The sequence below is a fragment of the Cucurbita pepo genome, chromosome LG07 (genome assembly GCF_002806865.2).
Source record: "Cucurbita pepo subsp. pepo cultivar mu-cu-16 chromosome LG07, ASM280686v2, whole genome shotgun sequence".
Classification (NCBI taxonomy): Eukaryota; Viridiplantae; Streptophyta; class Magnoliopsida; order Cucurbitales; family Cucurbitaceae; genus Cucurbita; species Cucurbita pepo.
The window spans coordinates 1,365,345-1,384,640 of NC_036644.1; the positions used below are offsets into that span (position 1 = coordinate 1,365,345).

General features: G+C 37.4%; 2 protein-coding genes across 2 annotated transcripts; both read right to left on the reverse strand.

Moving 5' to 3' along the window:
* Window positions 1-589: 589 nt before the first annotated feature.
* LOC111798457 lies at window positions 590-5,989 on the reverse strand. The gene is made up of 5 exons (XM_023681614.1): window positions 5,471-5,989; window positions 4,144-5,013; window positions 2,913-3,368; window positions 2,066-2,252; window positions 590-1,987 (listed from the first exon to the last, which is right to left on the reverse strand). Exons 1-5 carry the CDS (start codon window positions 5,987-5,989, stop codon window positions 1,053-1,055), a joined length of 2,967 nt encoding a protein of 988 aa, XP_023537382.1. The 3' UTR covers window positions 590-1,052.
* Window positions 5,990-12,569: 6,580 nt separating this feature from the next.
* Window positions 12,570-15,515, reverse strand: LOC111799272 (carotenoid cleavage dioxygenase 8 homolog B, chloroplastic). The gene is made up of 6 exons (XM_023682749.1): window positions 15,261-15,515; window positions 14,273-15,016; window positions 14,004-14,197; window positions 13,056-13,245; window positions 12,869-12,971; window positions 12,570-12,737 (listed from the first exon to the last, which is right to left on the reverse strand). The coding sequence occupies exons 1-6, from the start codon at window positions 15,513-15,515 to the stop codon at window positions 12,592-12,594; spliced, it is 1,632 nt and encodes a 543-aa protein (XP_023538517.1). The 3' UTR covers window positions 12,570-12,591.
* Between the last annotated feature and the right edge of the window lie 3,781 nt (window positions 15,516-19,296).

Sequence of the window (19,296 nt, forward strand, 5' to 3'; positions counted from 1 at the left end):
CAAAGGATACTATTGTTTCAATATCTTTACAACTTATAATAATTTAGCATTTTTTGACATGAGAGTCCAACTACATTGCATTGCCAAACTCCATGTATATTCAAAAGAGGTTGACCTATTTGAAAGGGGTTGACTTATTCGAAAGAGCTTGACCTCCTTGCTTCTCCCTTTCTCCTCAATCCACAAAGACAAAATGGAGGAGTCGTGCCTAGAGAGACATAATGGAGGATTGGTGCCAATAGTTCATCACAGAGACAAAATAGAGGATTGGTGCCAATAGTTCATCACAGAAGAATTGAGCCAAGATCACTAACTAATACTAATCTAATATTAATAGAATGTATTGTTAGACAAACACAACTCTCCACAATGGTATGATATTGTTCCTTTGAGCATAAGCTCTTATGGCTTTGCTTTGAACTTCCTCAAATTGCCTCATACCAATGGAGAGTATTCCTTAATTCTAAACCCAGGATCATTCCTTAAATTAGTTGACGTGGAACTTTCATCATCCAACATATATAACCTATATAAAGTTTAAAAGAAGGTATATTGGCAAACAATGGACTAATAATGTCCTATAAAGAAATAAGAAAAGATTTCCATTGCAATAAAGAAATGGGTGCTATATATATATATATATTACACACTAAATACCAGAATAGCGCTCGTGAATAACAATGATAATGATTGTACCTCCTATGGCATCATCGTATACGATTAACAAAATGGGGAACAAAAAAAAGGGAAAAAAATGAATAAAGATATGGCCAAAGGCCCCCAAAACATAGAACCTTGTAAACAAAAGCTGCACTATAAATGATGAGACCTAATATATTCATGTGGAGCAATTGAATTGTGAATAAATATCAATCTAACCTTCTTGCCAATCTTGCTCAGTCCTCTCCCAGTTCTTCTGTAGCCCCTTAAACAGCAGTACAAGATGGTACTGATCCTTTAGAATGCTTTTCTGTTGCCATCTTCTTCATTGGGATCCTGCAGAAGGATCGCCATTTCTGGCCAAGCATTAATCTCTGTCATTCACCTTTCTATTACAACTTCTTGGGCAAATTGTAAGTTTTCTTGAGGAACTTTGAAGCTGCATCGTCATTTCGGTAGCAAAGAACGCGTAGAAGAGTGTTTGGTTCAGTTGGATTCCATTGCCCAGATGTAGGTGGTAATGGAAGCCTGGATTTCGCAGAAGATCCGAATGTCTCTACTGTCGTGCGTTTGAACTGCTCTATGATACTTTCTGTATCCATTCTCATAAGAGGAAGGATGCATCTTAATGTGGTTGAGAACTTATCGATCAACTCCGATGGCAAACCGTCCCCATTCGCCCAAAATACATCTTTGAGCAATTTGAAATCGTCCTCAATTATTTGGGAGTCTTGTCGAGAAAAGGCACGAGAAGGGCCCCCAGCAAGCAAAACTAGTAAGAAACCGTCAAAAGAAGCTTTCATTATGTCTGTAACAATCCTTGTTCGAACTCTTTCGTGCACAGTGTCTGAGATGATGAGCAAGTGGCGCTCGAGCTCCTGAAGAAAAGGAGCAATCCTAGAAGATGAGGGCTCCCCTACATACAGAGCATCCCATAAAACATGGCTTAAATCTTGGAAAATGACTTTGTAAGCAACTGCCTCACTGAGTTGCTGAACTCCTTCCACACAAGCAGCAGGTGAGAGTTCGAATTTCTTCCCCAAACCATTAGAAAAATCTTCTACATGAGCAGATTCAGAATTCCTCAGATGAGTGATTATTCTTTTCTCCATGACCTCCAACTCACCTCGAATTCGATGGAATGTGTTTATACGAACACAGATCTGAGGCATCCCAAATGAATTATCCCCATTCAATGTTGCAACCTGGGCATTTTTCCTCTGAGAATTTGGTAATTTTTCTTTCTTCCTCCCAAATCCTTGGAACTTCGATCCGATGGTACATCTAGTCAATGCTGGCATAGTCGGAATATATGTACTTCGTGATCCTAAAGATAAAGAAAATAGAGAAGTTTATAACAGATAATATCAACTCATGGAAGTAAATTAATGTCAGGAGAAGATACCACAGCCAGATCTTGCTTTCGTTATGTAGTACTGAAGACATCTATCAAGACCAGCTATCAAATCAGGAAGTAAAGCAGGATGCATTGGTATCGGCAGCTGAAAGTATGCATCCAATATTTCATCTATTATTCGCAGAACCTCAACAGCAGATGGGGCAAATCCTTGATTTTCTTTTGGATTCCATGTCTTGAATCATAGTAAAGAATCAAAATTACTCGGTCAATAAGAATAAGATAACAAAATTTATTTTTAAAAGAAGAAGAAAAGCTAGCACAAGCAAGCACCCATGAATATAGTAAGACAAATTTCATCCATAGAACAGAAAAAATCAATATAAAGGAAAAAGACTAACATTGTAGTACTTGGAAACCCTTTTAGCAACCAGTCCATAGCCATGCAAGGAATTATTGAAGCAAGCCACGTTAAACAATCATTAACAGAAGCAACTAGTCGGAGTAAGCAAGTCCGATTGCTAAACGCTTTTTGAGAATTAAGACTGTCTTGAACCCACAAATAAGAAAACCAATACCTTCATCATTTTAATTATAACCTAATGCTAGACCGTGTATGGGGGAGGATCCAAGAAAATGAAAATAGCAAAGCATCACTTGGTAATATATTTCAATTTGAGAAACAAGCTGCTGCAGCTATTGACATGTCATAAACAAGTAAATCATAAAATAGAGCAAGTGAGAGGAGATAAAGCTATAGAAGTATGGCAGTAACGGAATGATGAGAAAAAGAAATCCCTCGACGTGATATCAGCATGCAACTTATTTCGTAAAGTGCCTTTGACAGGGAAAATAACAACATACTATAATAACACATGCAAATTATAGGACACACCTCTTGTTGCAAATTTCGGTCCACCCATTCCTTCATTCTGTCCAATCTTGTTTTCATCCACGATTTAACGAGATTGGCGATTGCAGAATCAGCCTCATAAGGAGGCATCTCACGAATTATTGCCTTGCCACCATCATCACTGTCCACTGAATCTTCTACTGCTATTTGCACAAGATTTTTCTCAAGCTTATCAGCAGCTCTAAGCACTTGTATAGCATCTGGTGTTAACTCTCCAATACCCGAGACGAATTGCTTCAGTTCATTTCCATAACAAGCATGAAGGGTGGCCACTGCCACTCCTGCGGAAAATGGATGCCATTTTTTTAGTATCGGACTGAAAACGTCCTTCTCATTGACTGCAAGATCACCAACATCCTTTGCAAGAATGGCAAGGAGGGGAAGAGAATTAGGCAGGTTTTTTGATGCTCTCCTGCTTGAATCTGCCTTCTCCATTTTCTGCTTGATAAAAATATATATATATATCAAAATTCAACAGACTTGACATGAGAAAGTTTGCCACAATCAAAGGATGCTGCAGGCTTCCGATAGATATACCAAATCTTTAAGATAGATGGAATCAGTGTTTTTAAAAGCATAGGATGTCCTTAAGGCAAAATGGCTATCTAGAGCTCAAGCATGAGGCGGGGAAAATTTGTGGGGTTTAGGGAGGTAAGACATATATAGAAAACATGATAAATATTTAGTATATGAAAAAGAATATATATTATGAAGCATGGACAGAGAAAAAATAGAGGGTTTTATCTTAGAGATTGTATGCATAAATTGACACTCCATTTTTCTTTCTTAGTAATAAAAATTTATAAAGGATGCACGGCGTGCACCACAGTGCCAAAAGGCACACCTAGCTGCCGTGCATTCTATACAGGATGAGGCAAGGTGCCACGGTGCTTCGCATGCACTAAAAAACTGTGGACATTATAAAGGTCGTCCAACTTGATAAAATGAATCAGCAATCAAAAAAGAGAAGAAAGATCTCCGTCTCTCTTCATTAATTTTCAGCAATTTCCATGTCACAAAAGTATTGTGCAATGGATGTTTGATGCCTACACCAGATAACATCAGCCTCTTCCCATCCTTTGATTATTGTATTATGAAAGGTCAATTCTACTGTCACAAAGGTCATCGACACAACATTGTATGACAGTATAACGTATTATGTATCTCATCACTTATAACTTTAAAGAGAATGTTGGAGCAGGTAATGACTTGCCTGAGCAAAAGCAGTGCGCAGAGATGATCTAATGTAAGTGTCAATCCTGCTGCGTGCAACATCAACCTCGCCTTTCCTCCTCCTACGATACTCATTTGATACATCTTCAACTAAAATTCGAGCTGCTGATACCCCCAAAGATACAATACCTTGCATGGTTTCAATATTCCCAGAATCAAACGTATCATGATAAGCAAGAAGCCTCTTCTCTGCCCAACCTAGAATTGAGCTCAATGTAGAACTCAAGACCTTGGCATACTCGGAATCTTTTGAGGTCTTTGCATCTTTAGCAACTTCTGCTAGCTGACTTTCAGCACCATAAAGCAAATCCAGTTCAGCTTGACCAGTAGCAACAAAACGGTGAAATAAAACCCAGGTAAAACAAAGATTATGCAACATTTGGTTCAACCCAAGAATTCCCCAAGTCTTCTTAATATGCTCCATGAGCTCATCAATTTCTTCAATAATCGATGTCTCATAGTGTGCATCAAAGCAGGCCTCGAGAAGTATCTCATAAAGTCGGAGATTCAGTGGCATCCCATCTGCCCAGTGGCATACCTCGTTTAGTGATCCATCCAATGTTCTGGAAGCAAGAGACATCACAGCATTACGAAGAACTTGCATAGGCTCATTATTTTTTCCAGTTTCTATGGGCCTATCTAATGCTGCATGAATTATTTGTTTTAGCCGCTGTCCTGTAGCGTTCGACTTATCAACGGGGATTTTAGGATGCAAGAGGAGACCGGCTTCTAAAACTTTCAAAGTTCGTTTTTGCCAAGCTTCATACTCTTGATGATCTGTAAAATCTGTAGCCTTGAGCTGCTGCAATAGTTCTAGAGGAACTACAACTGACTCAATTCTTCTTCCAACCTGTAAAAGTTCAACAACATATAGATCAGAAATAGACAAAAATTAAGTAGGCATTCCAATGAAACACATCATGCTTCAAATTGGATGAAGATGCTGTTTTCAATTATTGCAAGAGCTAAAATCGTGATAATTCACAAATTTCGAGGTAATCCAGCAACACCGATCCAGCATTTTAGTATCAATTTTCAACGTGTAAATCATCATCATCGCCACTTACATTGGGTCTGCCATGCTGAATCGAGCATGACGCAAAAGATAAAAAATTGGAAGAGCTACACGAAATTCAGCATCGCAATCACAAAAAATGGAACAAAAAGGAATAAGAAAAAGATAGAGAAAACAATGGACTCCTCCAATACCAGCATACCTTACGCCCAGCCATAAAAACTGAAAACATATGGACAAGATGATCAAAACTAATCGAATTTGACATGAAACTAGAAAATTGGACAAAAACCTGGCCAGCAGAAATTCTAAGGAGCGCTCTTCGGACTCTGGAATCGACAGTCTCAGAAACCCCCATTTGGATCCTCATCAACTCGCCAACAGTCAAAGGCCGCCGAGACTTTCCCTGACTGGAGCCAGAGCCAGGACTCTTTTTAGAACCAGAACCTGGAGATTTGAGGCCCAATGCCTTCTTAACCTTGGAGGCAGCTGTGGAAGTGAGAGATCGCTGCAATCCAGGGGAGCTCGGAGAGTGTTGATGATTAAAAGACTCTGCATGCTGGTTAGCTGAAGACGCATACGTAAGATGCTTACCAGAAGACGTCCGACAAACGGCGACGAAGATCTCAAAAGCGGTAAGGCGGAGATCGGAATCGGTGAGTTGAGAAGCCAGTTGGCCAAATGGAGAAGGAAGATCAGCAGCGGCAATGACAGGACGGACGGGAATAATTGACGGCGGCGGAGACGGCGGCGGTGGAGTGGACTCCCTCTTCGAATTGCCCAGAGTGAGGTCTCTGAAGAGGTGAGCCATGGAGGAGAGAGAGAGAGAGAGAGCGCGTCGAGAGTAGAGAGAGATGGACTAAAAAGTAAAAGAGCGGGTATCAATTTTAATTTTTCTTTTATTTTCTTTTAATATTAAAAATATATTATTTAATAAAATTACAATATTATCCTTACTTTAATTTTTTTTTTAAATATATAATAAATCATAAACTTTTAATATAATATTTATTAAGCCGTTTAGTTAGTATATAATAAAATGTAAATATCAATATCTAATAAATTAAAAAAATTCATTTATTATGGTTTAGAGTTATTTTAGTTTGATTTTATTTAAAATAATTAAAAAAAAAACAATAAATTAATTTTTTTATTGCTAAAAAAGTAAATAAAAATATATATTTATAATAATATAAATAATCCCTCTTATTATGTATTTAATTACAAAATTTATTTATAATTTACGTTAATATTGCAATTAATGAAATCTTATAGTCTTGTGATAGTTATGCAATTTTAAAATAAAATTTTAATAAATAGATTCACTTTTGTCTTAATTTATATAATAATAATTATTATAATAATAATTATTATTATTTTAAAAAAATAAAGAAAAAGTCAAATGAGGATTGGGCTGTCAGGCAAATGGCCAGATAGGATGGTTGTTTGGAAGCTTTCACTCCTTTGTTTTACATTATCTCCTCCACCCAATAAATTAAATAGCTACAATTTTTACAACTAAATACTTAATTATTTTAATTAAATAATTTCCTTTATTTTGTTTTTTTTTTTTTTTTTCTTGAGGTCCACGTAAAAAACAAAAATTCACGGTCTTTGCTAGGTACGAAGTTTCAATGAGGGTCATCTCGGGAGTCCTCCCAATCTTTATAAGGCATGAGGTTCTAGTGAAGATCTTCTCGACAGTTCTCACAATCTTTGTAACGCCCCAGATCTACCATCTCGGGAGTCCTCCCAAATAAGGCATGAGGTTCTAGTGAGGATCTTCTCGACAGTCCTCACAATCTTTGTAAGGCCCCAGATCCACCATATTGTTCTCTTTGGGCTTTTCCTTTTGGACTTCCCCTCAAGCCTTTAAAACGCGTCTTGTTAGAGAAAGTTTTCCACACTCTTATAAATGGTGGTTTGTTCTTCTCCCCAACCAATGTGGGACATCACAATCCACCCCCTTCGAAGCCCAACGTTCTCACTGACACTCTTTCCTTCCTCCAATCGATGAGCGACCGCCCCAAATCTACCCCCCTTTGGGGCCCAAGCGTCCTTACTAGCACACCGCCTCTTGTCTACCCCTTTGGGAAACAGCGAGAAAGCTGGCACATCGTCCGGAACCTAACTCTGATACTATTATTGTGATGTCTTAGTGAAGAGAACAAACCATCATTCATAAGGGTGTGGAAACCTTCCCCTAACAGACGCGTTTTAAAAGCCTTGAAGGGAAGCCTAAAGATGACAGTATCTGCTAACGGTGGATCTAGGACGTTACAATCTTTATAAGGTATAAGCTTAAAATTATAAAGTTCTCCGGTATTTAAGAATATAAAATATTTAAACGACTAATTAAATTAATTTGAGCTTTTAATAATTCAACCATCTTATTAAAAAATTGTAATGTCCCTTTCGTCTTTTTATCTTTCTTTTTTTTAATCTCTTAATTTTTTTTTAATTGACGAGGACAGTTAAATATTTAAAATAAAAAATAAAAGTATGGTTGGGTGACAATGCCAAATAATCTAACTCTTTTGACTCCTTAATTAATTAATTATTTATTTATTTATTTATTTATTTATTGATTTATCTTCGTCTCGATTAACAATAGTGACTTAAGTAACGAGCATCATCCACATAATTATTATTTTTTAATTAAATATTATGAATTTTATTTAAAAAAATGAAATTGAATAACAATAAAGACAAATGTGTGAATCGATACCACATTCAAATGAGAGCGTAAAAATAAAACAGTTAAAAAATGCTTAATGGAAATAAAAATTACTATATATACCAACAATGTGCATTAGCATTTTTTGTGGTTCAATCATAATAACTCAGATTTATGCGTATTTTTTTACGTACAGTAATATATTTTCCGTATTTATTTTTTAATTTTTAATGTTAAATTTAAGAGTATGGTTAAAAGGTAAAATAATTTAAAAGTTTGAGGTACAAGGTTTATAAAGGGGAGGACAAAGGTGACAGTTGGGCTGGTTTGTCGGCAAATCAAGCAACCATAATTATCATTAATTAAGTGCTTTAAATTAACGCCCTAATACTTAATTAAAAAAGGCATTGGGCTAAATGGCCCACTAAATGCTGATACTAATGATCCAGGCCCAGAAGATGAAAAAGGCGAGGCCCAAAATGAATGGTTCAACCGACATGTCGTTTTGATGAACTACATATCGTTTGTGGTTATGTTCGTGTTGTACAGGCTTAGGCTGCAGAGGGAGAGGCCGCCATGTCTCATCGCCCCCCAACTGCCCCCATCTCCTCCATCTCTCTCTCTCTCTCTCTCTCTCTCTCTCTCTATATATATATATATATATATATATGCACATTTCGAATCAGACTATGTGGCCTTCCGAACTGATTCCTGAAGTTTTTGGGGAATTTGGGGAATGGATTGTGTTCATCATTGAACGCGGAAGCATCGAGTTTAGCTTTGTGGACTTTTGAAAGTAAGCTAAAATGTCGCGGAATTCAAGTGCGAAGGATATGGACGGGCAGGGTTCTTGCAAAATTGGTGGCGGGAAGGCGCATATGTAGGGAGATCATGATGCAATGAAGGCAAAGCTTTGTTCTAGGATCGGCAAGGAGGCTGTTTCTGCGTAAGTAGCCGTCGTTTCTTCTTTTGCGAATGATTTTCATCGCATTACTAGCTTAATTTGCAGAATTATTCCCTTAGCAGTTCTTGATGAATGTTTGGTGATGGCTTTCAAATCAGTTTTGAGGATGCCTTAGCACTCTGTGGGAGTATTTCGAAGAATAATCAGCAAGTGCTGCTACATCATTTGTCAGGTAAAGGCAAGGTGTCTATGTATGGCTGACAACTGTAAGACACACGTGCATAGGCTAGTAGCATATTTAATTCCTAAACTTAGGTTAGAATAGGTTGTTATGCATTTCATGTTTTGAGTTATCTATTATTGTCGTTTTTTTTTATATTTTATTTATGAATTATGTTTTCAAACACGTTAGACCATGACAGTGTTTTCAATGACGACGTTAGGTTTATGTTGAAATTATGATTTTAGAGATGATATTTTAAGAGTTGTATTCTGCATACGAGCTTAGTCTAAGATGATGGTAGCAACTTTAGGTAGCTGAAATCTAGGATCGTTATAGTTGGTACATAGCTTTAGGTTATACATCTTGTAGACTAGCCTATGATGTAGGCTTGACACGTTCTATGGTCCTACCGTCGATATCAGTCACTGGTATGCCTTGCGTAAGATAAGAAAAAGAAACGTACTTAAATCGCATGCACTTTACTTTTATGTGATATTACTGAATATGCTATGATATTGTATATGTTAAATTAAAAATATGTCGTTGATTGCAGTATGCTGATTGAATTAATACCATGTGATATGTTTGCAATATTGTATGAGTTTATGTTATGCAATATAGTTGTATTTATATTAACGAGCCTTAGACTTAAAATACTATCTTGTTTCTAGAATCATGCCGCTCAGAAGATACGTTTTAAAACTTTGACGGAAAACCTGAAAGAAAAAGTCCAAATAAGATAATATCTATTAGCGGTGGTGGATTTATAAACTATAGAAGTCTTAACGATAAACGTTGCAATGGAGAGTAATTGTTCACAGAAAACATTTCTGAGTTAAGTTCTATATTGGATATCCTTCTATGGCTTATGTCAGGGCAGACATCCTCTTGATTGTGTGCTAACTCTTAGATCCTCACTAGGGTATGATAGACTCAAATCAAACATCATTTTTCTGTGGCAGGATGTACAGGAAGACAGCTAACATTTTGGTTCATCTTTCTCTGTTCTGATAGATCTTGAAAAGTTATGGAAAGGGAAGTAGTGGTGTTGAAACATCAATCGTGGGGAAGATCAAAAGAGTTCAATGGTTAAGTCTACTTTCGAAAACAAAGATTAGATGAATAATTACTATACATCGACTATTGGCTCATTACGTATCACTGTCAGCCTCATAATTTTAAAATGCGTCTGTTGGAGAGAGGTTTGCACACCCTTATAAAAGAGTGCTTCTTTCCCTATCCAACCGATATGGGATCTCACAATCCACCCCCCTTCTGGCCCAGCGTCCTCGCTGGCACTCGTTTCCCTCTCCAATCGATGTAGGATCTCACAATATCTACTAACGATGGACTTGGGTGATTACAATTTTCCTCATGAGCAAGGCTAGTTTGGCAACCAACCTAGAGAACAATATCTACAGACAAGAAAGATAATCCTGTGCCGACCATCTTTATTCAAAAGAAGAGAAAAATGTTGCCTACAAAAAGACATACTTCCTCTCTTAAACTTTGAAAGTAACACCATGAAAATGGACTTCATCCACTCTGATAGGTCAACATATATAAAATTGTTGCTTCTTCAACTTAGAGTCTATAAAGAAACGTCATCTGTTTTTCCCCCCTTAAAATATGCCCTCGAAGGCTCAAACTCGGAAGGCCTAACCTTAGTCTAAAAAATTAGGAGTGTACATAGATCGGGTTGAGGAAATTTTTTGGACCAACTCAAAAGTTCGGGTTTCTACTATATATTTGATTTTTCGTTGTGATCTTAATGTGGTTTGGTCACCTCAAAAACTGATGATCTTCGCTCAGATGAGAGATTTTAAGTTTGTAAGGGCTAGAACAGTCTTTACTCTGTTTTGAGGCTTGGTTTTCCCTTTACTTTTCCTTATTGTAGAACAATACTCATACAAGAGTGGCTACAATGTCGATCACTCAAAATTTATCTTTTCCCCTTTTCTTTGTCTTTTTGGGGGCTGGTGAAGAATGGAGATTCTTCTGTTAGCAAGTATAATCCAAGGATTGCTTCTTGATTCTATTGGAAAATGGTCTAGCTCCAAGCGGTTGATAATCATGGCTATGCATCATCATTGAGTGTATGAACAAGTCGGGCACTCCCATCATTTGATATAAGAAAAGTTGTATGATATTTTATATGATCCCCAGGAATTAAACGGGGTCTCTTTTACTATTTTGGCCAATCCATGGTGGCGAAGTTGCATTAAATATATATTTGAAAAATAGATGTGTTCCCCATTTGTCCTCTAAGATTCTTGACCTTGAATTAATTCATGTCAGAATTATTCTTTTCCAAATTCAATCATTGTATGAGATTCACAATTGATTGCACTAATAACGAGGCACAAGTGGGCAAATCTTTAGACCACATGACTTTGCTTTTGGAATCTGTTTTTAGGAATAATATCTGAGAATTCTGCTTTATTCTTATATTGCTCAGCAATATTGATTCTGTTTCCTATTTTGAGAAAGGCTCTGTTTCTGTTCCGGTTCCCTGTTACTTTTAAGCACCTCTGGTTAAATTAAATGTGAGATCCCACGTCGGTTGGAGAGGAGAACGAAACATTCTTTATAAGGGTGTGGAAACCACTTCCTAGCAGATGTGTTTTAAAAACCTTGAGGAGAAGACTAAAGGAAAAACCCAAAAAAGACAATATCTGATAGTGGTGGGCTTGAGCTGTTATAAATGGTACCAGAGTCAAACACTGGGCAATGTGCCAACGAGGACGCTGAGGCCCGAAGGGGGGGTGGACACGAGGCGGTGTGCCAATAAGGACGTTGGGCCCCGAAGGGGGTGGACCAGTCCTACATCGATTGGAGAAGGTAACGAGTGCTAGCAAGGACGTTGGACCTCGAAGGGGGGTGGATTGTGAGATCTCACATCGGTTCGGGAGGAGAACAAAACATTTTTTACAAGGGCGTGGAAACCTCTCCCTAGCAGATGCGTTTTAAAAACCTTGAGGGGAAGGCCAAAAGGGAAAGTCTAAAGAGACAATATCTACTAGCAGTAGGCTTGGGCGGTTACATTAAATATTAAATATTATAAATTGGTAGATCAACTCAAAAGTGAAATTGTAGAACATCAAAAAGTAAAGTACGGGAAAGATTTGAAGTTTCGGTGGATTCTTTATTATAGTCGTAAGAAAATCATGCCATTATTAAGATTATCTTGTCATATTCTTGAAAGTTACCTATCTCTCTTGACCCAGACAACGTCCTAAGTGTAGGGGTGATACCATCTGAGCCTGACTCCTTTCGGATCCTTCTACCCCTTCTACCCCTGTCGGTAAAGTATATAAGGTTGAATGATCTAGATCATTCAGTGTAGAAAGAAAAGCTGCATGTATTAATTTCACAGGGCCAAGTAAAAGAGAAGCTGATGAATTACATGAGGAAAAGGGGCCGACATTTTGTACGAGGAACCTACAATCTTTTCCTGCTGCAGTCCTACACACTTGAGAACGATGACATGTGGCTGCACGGTTAGTTGCCACATGTACATATTTTTTACTCTTTTTGCTGCCTATAATGTGTATATTTGTTTTCTGATACCATTGAATTTAATAAGGTACACTTGATATTGAAGTGATCCTAATTCTTGGGGATCCAGCAACCATGTAGGCCATAAGGAAGACCATAGGGAAATTTTGCTCTGGCTATCTCTTCAAATGTGGATCCATCTAGTAGCAAAGCATACCCTTCTCCATCTTCCCCACTGACCATAGAGATCACCACCCCTGCATCCAAAATAAACACATTTCAGTTCAACCAAAGCCTTACGTTAGTTTGAATCAAAGACGATTACACGAGAACTTTCGGGTTGTACGTTTATTCGCTTTGTTTGCTTAGGGATGATATAGCTACTCACCATCATCTTCTTCTGTTGCACCAGGTCGAGCCACGAAGAAGGGCTCGGAAGGTATAGCGCCCGTCTCGTGCCAATTCTTTGCTGTCTTCTTCACCAAATCAATCTGAAATGAATGAAGGGCAAAAGTGAATTGAGGAAGAAGAACAAAAGTAAGCTCAGATTGGGAAAATGGTTATGAAAGTGTTGCCTTAGTGAGGGTGTTGGGGAAATTGCAGGGTCTTTGGGCTCCACAGGCATAAGCATATCCATATTTCTTGCCCAAGTAAGCAGGGTTGAAGCTGCACATGTCCAACCCTCTGCCATGTTCTTCTGGGTCCAATGCTGCCTCCAGCTCCCCATATCCACTCCCATCCAGTGGTATTCTGAACCTTCCCAGCCTGCACAATTCCATTTCTTTCTGTGAATTTAAGCGTTATTTGTCGTGATTTGACGTGCCAATCTGAGCAGAGCACAGCCAAACCTTTGAATCGTCCACCCCACAAAACAAATCAAAGCTCTATGGAACTAAATCAGACAGCAAAAGCAAAACAAGATGAACAGGGTAGTCAACTCTCTCCGAACAAGTCAACAATTTGGGTGGTAGAAATGTGAGATCTCACATCGGTTGCAGAAGAGAATGAAACATTCTTTATAAAAGTGTGGAAATCTCTTCCTAGCAGACGTGTTTTAAAAAACCTTGAGAGGAAGCCCGAAAGAGGACAATATCGAGTCAGACACCAGGCGATGTGGCAACGGGGAGGCTGAGCCCCGAAGGGGTGGACACGAGGTGGTGTGCTAGCAAGGATGCTGGATCCCGAAGGAGGTGGATTGGGGGGGTCACACATCGATTGGAGAATGAAACGAGTGTCAGTGAGGACGTTGGCCCCAAAGTGGGGTGGATTGTGAGATCCATATCGGTTGGGGAGGAGAATAAAACATTGTTTATAAGGGTGTGGAAGCTTCTCCCTAGCAGACACGTTGAGGGTAGCCCAAAAGGGAAAATCCAAATATGAACAATATCTACTAGCGGTGGACCTAGGCTACAAAAACTGATGCCCCTCTTTACATGCATACCTAAACACATTCTCAAGTACACTCCCTTGGGCCACTCTCCCCAATTCCAAACACTTTAAGATTAGAGGGAGATTAAACAAACCTAGCATCGGGAAGGGCATCGTTGGGAGTGAATCGACGCAAATTATGAAGCCGAAGTCGGTCCAAGATTAGCGGGTTAGCATTATGTTCACAACAATCAGCTATCACGGCCGTAATCCTTCCCTTTTCGTCCCTCTCCTCGTATGCATTTATGAAATGAAACGTAATGTATAATGGTACTTCAACAGATGCTACCTGGATTTCATTGAAAACATTATAGAAACTTGTATTAAATTTGACATCAAGACGGATAGAAAAAAAAAAACTTACAATTTTTCCACTAGCTTTGCACATCACATGCACATAGGCTTTGGACTCAGGCCGCCACTCAAACTTGTACAACGGCGTTGGCTCCGCCCTCAACAAGTTTTGAGCGCAATATCTCAACGGCATCTCCGGCACCACCACGTAATTCTCCGTAACCGGAAACGAGTGGACCCAACCCGGGGCTGGTCCGCCCTTGCAGTTAACCCGACCGATAACCTTACGCTCATTTGAGCCCGGTTCCATACGAACCACCAAATAACCCGGGTTCAAAAGATCTGGCAACAATGTAAGGAATTCAGAATCTGTAACAATTGGATGAGCCGAGTGAATTAGACCGCCAAGTGAATCGCTATACTCAAACTTCCCCACAGTCTCTAACGTGGTAGGGTTGATCATTATTGACCCCTTTTGAGTTTCTGTAAGGCAAATGACTCGACCATCGCCAAGCTTCACAACCCCAGTGTTCGCATTATCGGTCAATGATGCACCAGAGAAAAGACTTGCAAGCTCCCCAACATAGGCAAGAAAGTTATTAGCCTTGGGAACTTCAGAGAATTCACGATAACAAATCTTTTGATTCTTCATGGCAGCTTTATACGCATCTGATTCGATCTGGCGATGCCCTGCAATTAGTCGACCATCATCAAATTGTAGTTTAACGATCGTTGCATAGCCATCAAAGAGATGCCGAAAGTCATAATCGCCAATATGCCATATTCCAGGTCCATTTCTCAGGTACGTCCCATTCTGTATGAGTCATACATCAAATTAAAAAAATTATCAAAATAACTTCGAAAGTATCAATATTAATTATTGGAAGATTAAGCACGTAAACACAATACTTACGATTAATTAATTCAAAGTTTGAATGAGATATCAAAATCCTAACACGTAACAATAAGCGATCATATCCACGAGACACTCAAGACAATTTTTTTTAATCTAAGATCAAACCTGAACATAACTCGACGGTTAAGACATTAATAATAACAAAACGAACCAGCCAGCGAGGCAATTCGCCTTGAACGGAGAGTTCTCCTTCCCATCGTTCTTGTTGCACGCTAGTCCACGCAACATGACTCGGGTGGGCAGGAGTGTCGATCTCGGGCAATGGAACACCGACAGATGGAGGACGGATCGGGGTGGCTATACTTCTAATGGTGAAGTTGAAAACGGTGCGTTTTGGAGGGTGGATGGATTTGAAGTTAAAGGAAGACATGCAGCTGCCGGCAGCCATGGAAGCCATGAGAGAATTTCTTTTATGATTTGAAAGAGAGTGAGGAGACAATGAATTAAAAGGAGAGTTATTTATAGGGAAAATAATGAGGAATTAAATTTTAAAACATTATATTAAAAAAATATTATACATAATATTCCCTTCCAAAATTTAAAAATTAAATTTATAAACACGTATGACATTCTTCATTTATTATTTATTTTATATTAATATTTTTAAAAAATTATTTTATTCCATTTTTGGTGGTTATGGAGAGCCCAAAGAAATAATAAAAAGGTTATAAATGTTGAATAATAAGAAACGGTCCAAAAAATGTCACACCACATATAAAATAACATTTTAAACTTTATTATATATATGTTTATTAATTTAATGCAAGATCCAAATTTACATTGTAATTGTATTTTTGACGTATACATACATTTATATACACAAATAAAATAAAATAAAATAAAACATTGCAAATGCATGAAAAAACATGAATTATTTTATGTGATGTCCCACATTGGTTGAGGAGGAGAACAAACCACCATTTATCAGGGTGTGGAAACTTTCCTCTAACAGACACGTTTTAAAGCCTTGAGGGGAAGCCCAGAGAGAACAATATCTAATAGTGGTGGATCTGGGTCGTTACAAATGGTATCATAGCCAGACATTGGATGATGTGTCAGCCTTCTTGCTGTTCCCTGAAGGGGGTAGACACGAGGCGGTGTGCCAGTAAGGATGCTGGGCCCCAGAGGGGGGTGGATTGTGATGTCCCACATTAAACAAACCAACATTTATAAGAGTGTGGAAACCTTCCTCTAGTATACGTGTTTTAAAGTTTGAGGGGAAGCTCGTAAAAGTGTAAATTTTAAATTTTAATTTAAAAAAATATGGAATAAGACCCACATGAATTATATTATTTTATATGTTTTTTATTAGGTATAATGATTATGATGGAAATATATGCTTAATTTCTAGAAATGTCCATTGAAATTTAGTCACAGGTGACAGCTGATTTTGTATCACCAAATGCTTGAGAATAATGATGACCCAGATGGGACATTTTCTAGCTAATTTGATGTATCTAACGGTGTAATTTTGGCTGAATTGACCCATAAACGTGAGGGTTAACTAAGGTAAAAAGGTAATATAATACAGAGTTGAACCACCGAACTAACAAATGAGAAGAAGAAGCAAGTACGAGTCGAAACACAAACTTGCCTGGTTGACCTCATGTGCCTCTAGTTCGTGCAATTTTAATATATCTCGGTTTTGTATTTTTTTTTATCTAATTTAAAAAGAAATCAACGAAACCCTAAAAGGGTCGTTCTTCAATTTGGAGAAAGTTAATTCTTTCTCGTACTCTAAACCCTAAAGGGGTGATATACAAGAAAAGCACGTCCTAACCAGCAAGCTTACAAAAAGATATAATATTAGTGTAAATGAATCGAAATCACATCTGAACGAGAGAAATAATTTGGAATAATTCTATGTTGGGTGTCCGTCTAACGGATATGCGAAGGTTTTCACTCGTAGAAGTAATAGTTATATCAAATTCTTGTTCGAACCCGACCCGTACTTAAATTAATGGATGAATAGAGGTAGAAAATTAAATAATAATTGATTTTGGAGTAGTTGTATGGGCATCAAGTAAAGTAAGACCTTTATATTTGCTATTGTCTCTTCAATGCTCTCTTAGATTCCCACAAAAATCATTCCCAATTCTCTTGTTTTTATATGTGGCAGACAAAATTAACAATACCCCACAATAACTAACAACTATATTAATTAATTTCCTTAATCACAGCTCGGAATGCTTCGTTTTAAATTGACCAAGGCCCGAGGTCGAAGCTTCAAGGGGTCGGTCGACCAAGTGAGGCCTTGGCCGACTCCTAAAGGGGTTCGTTATTTAGCCTTTTTTTTAGGGGTCAGCCACTTAAACCTTTTGGCCGACTCTTTAAAGGATTGACCTAATGGGCAAAAGATGATCTTTTTAGGTCAATAGGGTATCGAAATCTCTCTCTAACATACATGTTTTAGAATCGTGAGGTTGATATCAAAGTCAGACACCGAGCGGTATCCCAGTGTGAACGAAGCATTGCTTATAAGGGGGTGGAAACCTCTCCCTAATAGACGTGTTTTAAAACCATGAAGTCGAAGAAGATACGTAACGGGTCAAAACGGATAATATTTACTAACAATGGGGTTGAGCTGTTACACGATCCTTCTAAGATCTGGTTAGGATCGACCTAGAATTGTTAGATTCTGGTCTCTTCCTCCCAAAATTCCCTAATGCATAAAATCAGACACATTTTTATATAAAATAAATATTTTAAATATATTTTTTACGTGGTCCATTGCAATTATTTAATATATTAAATTCCCTAATGAATCCATGTAATTGCTTCCAATTTCCAACTTTGATTTTGGGAATATTCTTGTTTAATTAATTAATAATAAAGTAATTATTGGAAATATTGTTTTATGCTTTGTAATGACATTAATTGAAAATACATATTTTAAGTGTTTTATTTAATTTAATTTCTAAATAAATAAAAATCCGGCTCGTTGAGAATTTACTTTTGTACCCTTATAAATAAGCAATTTTCTTTATTGACGTAATTTTCGATGCATTTGATAATTGTTTTTAAAACGTCGTAAAAAAAAAACAACATTTGACGGCATTACTAACCTCCACATATACTTTTAATATTTTAATTTCCACGAAAAAAAAAATATAAATGGAAAATCTGAAATGGGCTTGTAGGTCAGCCCATCATTTAGGGCCCAAATCTAAAATGGGCTTGTAGGTCAGCCATCATTTAGGGCCTAAATCAAAAAATGGGCTTGTAGGTCAGCCCATCATTTAGGACCCAAATCTAAAATGGGCTGGTAGGTCAGCCCATCATTTAGGGCCCATGCATTCAAGTTGTCTCAATAATAATAACAATAATTGTTATAATTATAATAAATGTGTCGGACCGACCAAAGTATAGCTCAATTTGGTAAGACAATCACGAACCAAAAAGAATTTTAAAAACTTTATCTTAAATTGATCTATGCACGAAAATAAGCTAAAACCGAATCTACCCGATAAATTACATAATTTTACGTAGCAAAATCTGTATGGTTTCGGTCAATTATGCCGTAAATCCCGACTTCTAATCCTTGTGAAGGTAAATGAATTTTTTTTACGAGAATGGAAATTGGAATAAATGGTAGAAACCGGAATAAAATAGACTTATTCGTCTCCACTAAGTAAACATCTCTAGAGGTAAAAAAATTAATTAAATAATAATATAATAATTTAAATTAAAATGGTAATGAAAAGATATTTTGGAAAAAAAGTGGGGCAAGCACGTGCCTTTCAACAAGACACCTCGTGTACCTGTCGTTGACGTATAAACTTATCACCGACCAATCACCTCTCTCCACGCATCAAAAAAAAGTCTCATTTTTATTTACTTTTTTCCTTTTTTTTCTTTTTAAAAGTTTAAACTAATGAAAAGACTCTTTTATATTAAATTACTGTAAATACTGGTTAACTACGTGATCGACCGTTTTTTTCGGCCCCTTTTTCGCAGTGATCGATGACAGAATGGTACCCGCTCATACTCAAATAGTGTTGCTGCCAACGAGCAGCCGGTGACCTCAATGACCATGATTAAAATATATATATATTATATATAAAATACTCTTATAATTTTAGATTATATTTTAATTAGGTTTCATTTCTAATTTTTTAACTCTAAAAAATTAAAATGGTTTCCATCGTTCCTTTAACTAAAAAAATATTACCGTAATC